This window comes from Myotis brandtii, unplaced genomic scaffold (assembly GCF_000412655.1).
Source record: "Myotis brandtii unplaced genomic scaffold, ASM41265v1 scaffold233, whole genome shotgun sequence".
NCBI lineage: Eukaryota > Metazoa > Chordata > Mammalia > Chiroptera > Vespertilionidae > Myotis > Myotis brandtii.
The window spans coordinates 465037-474265 of record NW_005358773.1 but is presented as its reverse complement, the minus strand read 5'-3'; the positions used below and the strand labels follow the sequence as shown (position 1 = coordinate 474265).

At 58.6% G+C, this 9229-nt stretch overlaps 2 protein-coding genes across 8 annotated transcripts; one reads left to right on the top strand and one right to left on the bottom strand.

Annotated features, from left to right (window-relative positions):
- Positions 1-6: 6 nt before the first annotated feature.
- SPSB3 (splA/ryanodine receptor domain and SOCS box containing 3) lies at positions 7-5614 on the top strand. 7 transcript variants are annotated; one of them, XM_014539997.1, is made up of 6 exons: positions 7-164; positions 907-1044; positions 3626-3806; positions 3979-4353; positions 4436-4561; positions 4820-5614. In XM_014539997.1, the coding sequence occupies exons 2-6, from the start codon at positions 919-921 to the stop codon at positions 5158-5160; spliced, it is 1149 nt and encodes a 382-aa protein (XP_014395483.1). In that variant the 5' UTR covers positions 7-164; positions 907-918; the 3' UTR covers positions 5161-5614. The 7 variants fall into 7 exon arrangements, with proteins under 7 accessions (XP_014395483.1, XP_014395482.1, XP_014395485.1 ...); XM_014539996.1 differs by having other exon boundaries at positions 7-191; XM_014539998.1 differs by lacking the exon at positions 7-164 and having other exon boundaries at positions 3979-4166; positions 4251-4353.
- On the bottom strand, positions 5146-9223 carry EME2 (essential meiotic structure-specific endonuclease subunit 2). Its single transcript, XM_014540001.1, has 8 exons — positions 9208-9223; positions 8743-8879; positions 8228-8320; positions 7245-7336; positions 6973-7066; positions 6633-6814; positions 6344-6533; positions 5146-6265 (listed from the first exon to the last, which is right to left on the bottom strand). The coding sequence occupies exons 2-8, from the start codon at positions 8845-8847 to the stop codon at positions 6095-6097; spliced, it is 927 nt and encodes a 308-aa protein (XP_014395487.1). The 5' UTR covers positions 8848-8879; positions 9208-9223; the 3' UTR covers positions 5146-6094.
- Positions 9224-9229: the final 6 nt, after the last annotated feature.

Sequence of the window (9229 nt, the reverse complement as noted above, 5' to 3'; positions counted from 1 at the left end):
GGGGGCCCTGCTGGAGGGAGGGGGCCTGGTTCTACCGAAGGCGCTCCCAGCCTAGAAAGCGGTGCCTGCGTTCATCCGCCGACAGCGCTGGCCTGTGCCTGCCGGGGTCCCCGCTGGGGGACAGTTCCTGTCCTGGAGACTTCGTTCCGGGGGAGAACTAGGCAGTAGATACTCAGAAATCGAGACAGACTGTAAGTCGGCTACGGAAACAGAGCCAAGGAGGGGAGGGGAAGGCATTCCGGGCAAAGGGCAGGGAAGAGCTAGCAACTGGGACGCGGCCACTGGATTGGAGAGGCACAGCGGAACCTGATAGGCTTTGGGGGATGTTGCCTTTTATCCTAAGAAGAATGGTAATCCCTGAGGAGTGATAAGATTTAAGGTTTGCTTGAAGTTTCAAGATTCGTGTTAAAAACAGCTTGGCTGTGTAGGGATCGGAGTGTGTTGGGTGGGACTGGCCCTGCGGAGCTGGTGTGGGGAAGGAGGAAGTCGGGAGGGGGGTGAATGCTATGAGTCTGGCATGAGGAACCCGGAGGCTGGAGATGCCATTTGTCAAACAACAATGGAGGAGGAGCCAGGTGAGGACTGAGGTGCCTGCGGGACATCCAGGCAGCCCAGCTGGGTTCCCTAGGCTGAGCTGAAGGCGGGACTGAGCTAGGCATTGGAGAGCCATGGGTGTCTGGATGGCCTTTCACACACTCTACGTAGTGTTTATCAAGGTGCTTGGACACTGGAGTGAGGTAGGCGCTTGTGAGGCGAGGTCTGGAGCCTCAGTTTAGCACCATGTGGCTCACAAAATGCTCCCCCTTGAGGGGGATGTGGCCCAGCCAGCCACGTCCAGATGCAGGGGTTGTTGGGAGACCTTCGTATGCCAGGTGTTTCCTTTGCTCAGAACCTGTTTTCTTTCAGATCCTGTCCACCATGGCCAGGCGCCCGCGGAGCAGCAGAGCATGGCATTTTGTCCTGAGTGCAGCCCACCGAGACGCAGATGCCCGGGCCATGGCTCTGGCAGGGACCACTACCTGGGGCTATGACTCTGATGGGCAGGTAGGTGGGTACTGCTGGACTAAGGTGCGGAGACCCCTCCGCAAGAAGCCCCGGAGGACAGAGGGCAGTAGGACCCTACTGCTCACCCCGGGTTTACCCTGGTTAAGGATCCACATGGCCCTGGGGTGACAGGACCTCGGGGTAGATCCCCATTCCTCTCTCTACACTTTCCACTGAAGAGGGTGGCAGTTGGTTCTTTGGTCGGTTCATTCAACAGAATCTCTCCATTCCATTTCTTATAACCAGTTTCCGAAGGTAGCTGTCGTTAACTCCATTGCACTCTCCTGGGCGGTTCCCCTGCCTGTACAGCTACGTGCTCTATATTTGTGTATGTGCATGTGAAACGATCTTTAGTCTTGGAGACCACACTTCTTGTGCCTTCTCCCTCTCAATTGCTCCCAAGTTCTGGTTGGAACAGCAGCTCAGCTGTTGGTCTCAGTGCAGGCTGCCTGGTGTACCTGAGGGCTCTGCAGCCAGAGGCTGGATGTACGGACCCTGGGAACAGCTGAGCGGTGTGGCTTTTGTGCCCACTTCAGGGAGTGGTGGGAAATAGATTTCCAGTCATCTTCCAAAATCTCTTAGACGAGAGCAAGGGGTTGGCCCTGCCCTGAGTCACCTCCACTGCTTCCTGCTGGGGTGATCTTGAGGTGACTTGTCTGTGCCGTCACAGGCACTCTGCATGTTCCCATGGCTCAGCCAGGCATCCTGGGGATAGTGGGTGGGCACCTCTTGTCCCTTGAGTGAGGGCAGCTAAGCCTTGTGGAACTGCCAGGCCCTGATGGAGAATTAAAAGTGACTGTTCTGAATGGACAGAATCCTGGGAGTCTCCCCAAAATCGCTGCCCAGGCCAGCAAGGTCCTGGCCTGCATTCCTGTCTCTCTCCCAGCTCCTGTCCTGGCCATGTGGCCTGGAGCAGTCTGTTTTCCTGTGTCTGTTCCTCCCTCACTGGCTCATCACTCTGGGATGCAGGCAGTGTTGGGCGGCTGGGGTACAAGTGTTTGACACATGCTTGCGTGCAGCCTGCCCCATCACCTAATTGGCCTGGAGTATTTGTGTGGGCGAGCAGGTGGGTGTGTCACCTTGGCATCCTTGAAGACTAAACACACACCACCGTTCCCTCTGGCTTGCCGAGGGGCTGGGTCTGCCCCCTGCCCAGCTTGACCTCCAGGCCTTCGGTACTGAGGCCTGTGCTCCTGGCTGCTGACTCTGGGAAGGGGGCTGCCTATGGCTGGCAGTGTGCCTGCCTTGGCTTTTGGGAGATCACCGTTCCTTGATAGTGGGGTGATTTGGGCCTGCCTCCAGTCTCCTTTCTGGGGCTGTCTCTGATTGGAGTTCAACCCTCTTAGTCTCTCCAGTTGGTTTATGAGCTTCTGCATGGGCCTTGGGTAGAATAGGAAGAAACAAGGACGAGGCCTTTCCCCTGCAGAGCTTCTGTTTTGGTTGGAGGAGTCAGAGCAACAGGACAGAGGAGACTGTCAGAAGCAGGTGAGGAGGAAGAGGACTCAGGAGGGAGGGCCAGAAGAGCCTCTTTGAGTGATATCTGAAAGCTGCCATCCAGGGGCAAAGAGCTCTCCCTCATGACAGGTGGGGGAAGAGGGGAGGGACCAGGGCAGGTAAGCTCTGATGGGGGTATGTGGGCTTCATGCTCAGGGTGGCATGATCTGCCTAGGTCTGAGCAAGGTCACTGGGCTGCTTTGCAAAGGGTTTCAAGGAGGCAAGAGGAATACCCGGGGTGGAGGCTGGAGCCTAACCAGGACCCTGAGCCAACCCAAGAGGGCTTACAGAGCAGGCAGGCAGAGGCCTGGGGTCCAGAGTCAAGGCAGATATCCAGAGGGGCCTGTGTGGCTTCAGAGCAGGAACGACTAGGTGCACAGAGCATCTCTTGCTGGCTTCCAGGAGAGGGTGGGTCAGCAGTTGCTAGAACCTGACCAGCTCAGCCTAGGATCAAGCCCAGGACCGAGCCCCTCAGGTAGAGGGACAGCCCCCTGTCCCCGCCCCCCGAATGTTTTCCTACTACAGAAGTTGGAAGCAGCATGAAACCCCTGGCTCCTTAGGGCTCTGGGGTGGGGGTTAAGAACCACCTGTTGCAAGGATGATAAAGCCACTGCAGTCAGGAATGTGTGCCAGCACTACCACAGCCCAGCTGCTGCCTGTGGGGAGGCCCAGGCTTCACTAGGGCACCAGTGGACTTTGCCAGGGGCCCCCCTTCTTCAGGCCATCCTTGATGGGGACAGCTTACCTGTGATCTAGAAACTGGCTGCAGAACGATGGCCAAGCATATAGCACTGCTGTGGGCTCATCAGTGCCTGGGTCCCCGGGCCCCCTGGCTGTGTAGAAATGGGGTTGGCCTTGAAGCCCACTCTCGGGAACCCAGCAGCATGGTAGGCCCTCCCCATACCTGAGCCAGGAGGTGTGCAGTCACTCTGGGAGCACTGTAGAAGCATGGTCCGGCTGTGCCCTTGGGAATCCCTTTGAGGCTAAACTTGGGGCATCAGCAGTTCACCCATTGGCCTAAGATGGGTATTGTGGCAGGTGGAGGGCAGAAGCACAGTAGGGGGAACAGCCTGCCCTTTTTTCTCAGCACAGTGACTCTGACTCTGACCCTGAGTACTCGTCCCTGCCAGCATCCATCCCCAGTGCTGTGCCTGTGACGGGTGAGTCCTTCTGCAACTGTGATAATCAGAGCGAGGCCTCCTTCTGCAGCAGCCTGCACACAGCTGCGCACCGGGGCAAGGACTGCCGCTGTGGGGAGGAAGATGAGTATTTTGATTGCGCGAGGGGTCACTGGGCTTGCTGGGGCAGATCTCTAGGCCAGATGAGGACGCAGCAGGGGTTCGAGACTACCCCAACCTGGCCTTTCCTCGCCTAGATTTTTTTTTAAATTTTTTTTATTAAGTTATTACATAAGTGTCTTTATCCCCACTCCTCTCCTAGATTTTGATTGGGTCTGGGATGACTTGAATAAGTCCTCAGCCACCCTGCTGAGCTGTGACAACCGGAAGGTCAACTTCCATGTGGAGTACAGCTGCGGCACAGCGGCCATCCGAGGCACCAAGGAACTAGGGGAGGGGCAGCACTTCTGGGAGATCAAGATGACCTCACCTGTGTACGGCACTGATATGGTAAGTGACAGGCAGGGCCGTGGGGGGAGGAGCTCTGCTGGTGTCCTGGCCCCGGCCCCCCTCTGCCTGGCCTGTTGTCTCCAGATGGTGGGCATTGGGACGTCGGATGTGGACCTGGACAAGTACCACCACACGTTCTGCAGCCTGCTTGGCAGGGATGAGGACAGCTGGGGCCTCTCCTACACAGGTATGTGGGGCCCCTAAGGGCAGGCATGCTGGGAGGGGGCCCCAGACATCAGGCTAACCCCTTGCCTCCTGCTGCCCCCTAGGGCTCCTCCACCACAAGGGCGACAAGACAAGCTTCTCCTCGCGGTTCGGCCAGGGCTCCATCATTGGCGTGCACCTGGACACCTGGCATGGGACACTGACCTTCTTTAAGAACAGGAAGTGCATAGGTGAGGGTGTCCAGGATCCCAGGGGAGACAAAGACCTGTGGGGTGTGGCTGCTACTGAGGTCCTGTAGGAAGCAGAGACGGGCCCAGGCTGAGTGGCCCTAAGGCTTCCCAAAAAGATATCCTTGAAGAAAGAAGCCTGAGGTCCCAGGGTCTCCAGAGGGTGGGACAGCACAAGGGCCACCCTAGTTATCTCAGGAGGATGTCCAAAGAATGGCTAAGCCCCCTCCTGGCCCAGGATTCAGGCTGTGCCCCCTCTAGGTGTGGCAGCCACAAAGCTGCAGAACAGGAAGTTCTATCCAATGGTGTGCTCCACCGCGGCCAAGAGCAGCATGAAGGTCATCCGCTCCTGTGCCAGCGCCACCTCCCTACAGTACCTGTGTTGCCACCGCCTGCGCCAGCTACGACCCAACTCTGGGGACACGCTTGAGGGCCTGCCCTTGCCACCTGGCCTCAAGCAGGTGCTACAAAACAAGCTGGGCTGGGTCCTGAGCATGAGCTGTGGCCACCACAAGTCCCCCATGCCCTCACCCAAAGCCACGGTCAGTCCCAACAGCCCAGAGACCCGGCGCTGCCAGAGAAAACGCTGCCGAAGGACCTAACTTATTTTCCAATGAAAACTGCCTCCTGAGGCGAGGACAGCATTTTCTCCATCTTTTCCCTCAGGCCATGCTCCAGAGTAACAGGAGAGGGAGGAGTTGGGCCAAGGTCTGTCTGGGCCGTCCCCCTGCCCTCAGAGGCTAGGTCAGGCCTTGCCGCAAGTTCAGAGGCCGCAGGCCCTGGGATCCTGAGACCAGAACTGAATCCATCTGTTTCCTGTGCGGGGTATGGCAGTGGCTGCTTCTCTCCTTGGAGTCTCTTATGAGTGGCCACACCAGCTCTTCTGGACTGAGTCTGCTGGCCTGGAGGCTGTAGTCTGTGGCCTCATCAGATGTCACCTTTCCTGTAGCTGCCAGCCTTCGGGGACCTTGGGTTTGTCCTCACTTGCTTTGCATGTTGTCAGTTGTTCCTCCTGTCTGAGACTGAAACGATCGTAATAAACTCTGAGTTTATACCTAACACCTCCATAGTGGTAGCATTAAAAGGAGTCCACATCAAGACCTTTTCTCCCGTGGTCCTGGTTGTGTTGCAATACCCTTGGGGAAGAGGCAGCCTGGCTCTCTTTTCTCCCCTGAGACTCTGTCTCACTTCTCTCTGAAAGTGCCACCCCCACGCCTCCAGGTGATGGTGCATGTCCCCCAGCAGGGACTTAGGTGCTACCCAACTCTCCCCGCTGTCCCCGTTGGCCCCAGGCCTGCAGCCAGTGTGCGCAGGGCCCTGCCCCAGCCTCCAGCCCCACGTGGAGTTTCTTCTGCTCATCGTTACCCAGAGCCTTTCCTCTCCCTGCGCCTCCCCTGGGTTCAGACCTGGCTGAGCCCCTCCCCAGGCTGAGGGACAGCTGTGCTGGGTGAGCTCTTTCCCCCCCGCCCCTTTGGTTTCTGGTCTCTCCCTTGTTGGGGTGCCTTCTGTTCAGTTGGTGGGAGAAGGCCCTGCAGGTCAGGAGCTCAGATCCAGCAGGAGGTCAGGGTTGGTGGAGGTCAGGAAGAGGCAGATGCGACGGGAAAGGTCAGGCCCCACCCTTCGGGGCCGAGCGCCTTCATCCACCTTCACGGGGAGATCAGCCAGGAGGGCCAGGCGCTCTTGATCAGTGCTGCAGGCCAAGTACGCCTAGGGCAGGCACAGGGATGAGCAGGGCAGGCCGCGGGGACCTGGCCTCCATGTCTGGGAGTCTAGGAGGGGGCTCACCTGCTGCAGAAGGCGGGGAGAAGGGAAGGCAGTGACAACAGCGTCAGCCACAGCCGGGCTGACTCGGTTGAACTGCCTAATCTGTCGCCACCAGGCCCCCCGAAGCCCTGTGCCATCTTTTGTCACGCGCTCGCCTGCCACCCAGCGCCCAGCCGTGCAGAAGGAAAAGGTCCCGGACTGTTGGAACTGCCTGATGGGGAGAGAAAAGGGGGGTTTCTAGAGGCTTCATCTCTCCTGACCACCCAGTCCCCCAGCTCAGCCCTCTGGCCTTAAGAGGCCCGGGAAGTACCACCCCTCCAGGTGTTCCTGTGAACACTCCCAATAGCAGCCACCAGCTGAAGTGGGGGTCACGCACTTGAAGGGGCGCTGGGCGAGGGCCTTAGTGAAGGCGCACACGTGCTGACTCAGCTCCTGCCAGGAGGCCACCAGCAACACATCCAGGTTTGCCCAGAGCTGCAGGAGCACCAGGGCCTGAGGAGGACACAAACCCATGAGGATGGCTCAGAGGAGGGCTCCCCTGGGGGACACCTAGCTGAGACCAGCCTCACATGCCACCCTGAGATCACACCTCAGAGACCAGCCTGTCAGGGCCAAGGCCAACCACCTCACCCAACCTGCTCTGTCCTCACCTCCTCCACTTCAGGCCAGCCGACCGCCGCCACTGCACGGGCCACCCCTGGACTCTCTGGCTGCTGCATCTCCTGGGCATTGGGCTGGTGAGACCTGAACAGAGGTGACTGTCCCTCCAGATCCCCATATCCCATTGGTCCCACCCTCCTTGAGTTCTGCTTCCTCCACTGCCCACCCAAGGGAGGAGTTTAGCAGCCCCAGAGCTACCGCGATCTTTTCCCTGAACTCCCCCACCCCAGCCAGGCCTGCTCGGTGTGAGGGTGACTGGTACCACAGGTAGGCATCCAGCCCGATGACAGCCAGGTGAAGGCAGGTGGGGCTCTCAGGAGAGATCCAGGGCACTGAACAGGCTGGGCCACAGATCTGCAAGCCAAGAAGGTTTACCACCCCTGTTCCTTGGGGCTGCGGTAGGCAGGGCTCACCAGACTACGGCCAGTTTGCAGAAAGGAGAGCAAGAACAACACTGTGGTGCTGGGAGGAGACTGGAGCAGACTTCCTCTGCCCAGTCAGCTTTCTTTAGAAAACCAGCTGTGTGCCTCTCAGGAGGTCAAGGGGACCTACAAAAGCCCCCATTCCCATTCTTGGTCCACTCTGCATCCCAGCCTGGCAGCAGGTACTTGATAAATGCTGAACCTCAGACAGAGGGTCTAACCCAGGGGTGGGCAAACTTTTTGACTCGAGGGCCACAATGGGTTCTTAAACTGGACCGGAGGGCCGGAACAAAAGCATGGATGGAGTGTTTGTGTGAACTAATATAAATTCAAAGTAAACATCATTACATAAAAGGGTACGGTCTTTTTTTTTTTTTAGTTTTATTTATTTCAAACGGGCCAGCCCGCGGGCCGTAGTTTGCCCACGGCTGGTCTAACCTAATGACCCTCTGGCACAAACATCAGCTGAGCAGTCCCTATTGCTCCTTTAGCCAGGTGGGGTCTGGGCTGGTGGCTCTCATAGCTGGACTGCACAGCCAACTCGCAGCCCAAGTCCCCAGGCCCCCTCTTACCGGTTCCCCACTTCTGGCTTCTGACTCTCCAGAGCGCCCTCGTTATCCTTGCTGCTGCCCTCTAGAAGCAGCTGTGGCTCCCGTCTGCTCCCAGGCCAAGAGCCCAGCTGTCTTCCCTCATCTCATTCACATCTTGGCTGCTGAACAGAGAGGAGCCCCAGCCCACTGCATGCCCTCTCAACCCCTCTGTCCTTGATCAGGCCTGGCAGAACAGCACATCCAGACTGGGAACCCAGCCCCCCTCCAAGCACCTGGGTCAGCTGGAAGACACCCCGCAGAAACTCCTCAGGCTCCAGCAGCAGCAGAAGTTCATGCTCACCCGCAGCCCACACTTCAGGAGGCACCTGCAGGGATACCCAGGGGTACTGCTGCTCATCCTGAGACTCAAGTGTCCCAGGGCCTTGGCACGGGCAGCACAGTACCTTGAGGCTCATGGCCACAGGCATGTGCCCATGCCCACAAAGATCTACAGAAGCCAAGATGATCTCCTACCACGGCCAAGACCAGCCCTGGTCCAAGGGCCGGCAGGAGCACTGACCACAGCATCAGTGGGGATGGAACATTCCTCAGCACCAGATGAGTTCAGGCCCTGGACTCGGGCCTGCAACTGACCATTGCAGTGGCTTGGGCATCACCCACTCAGCATTCCCCATTCTGAGCTTATGTGCATGATTACAGCAACCGCCTCATGAAATCACAGTGGCAAAACACCCAACCCAGGGCCGCACTAGGTAAACCCTGGAAATGAGGCTGCTGGGGCACTCACACTGCAGGGGCAAGGTTCTGGCTTCACTCTGCTCCACCTGAGGCTCCGGGCGGGGCGCTGGGGCTCGATGTGGTACTCACAGCCCAGGGAGCCCAAGGCCTCCATCAGGATGTCAGCACCAGCATCTTCCAGGATGGCTAGGGTGAGCGGAAGAGAAGCTGTCATTCCTCTCCCTCCACGTGAGGATGCTGCTCACAGCAGACCCCCAGCCTGGGCGGCGAATGACAAACACGCCGATGCTGCCGGCTCCAAGAGCGCCATAGGTCCAGCTCCCGGAATCTTTTCATCAAGCTCCCCAGCGGGAAAGCCGGCGCCAATTCTTGGCCAAGAGGCGGCCTTGACAGAGGCCCCTCTCGCCCCGCAGTGGGCCGGGGACAACCTCCCAGCGATTAAGAGCTTCCAAAACCCAAGCTCCGGCCGAAGTGCGGCTTCTCCCGGGACACCTGCCCCCGCCCTCGGGCGCACCTGGGTCCACGCGCACCGCCAG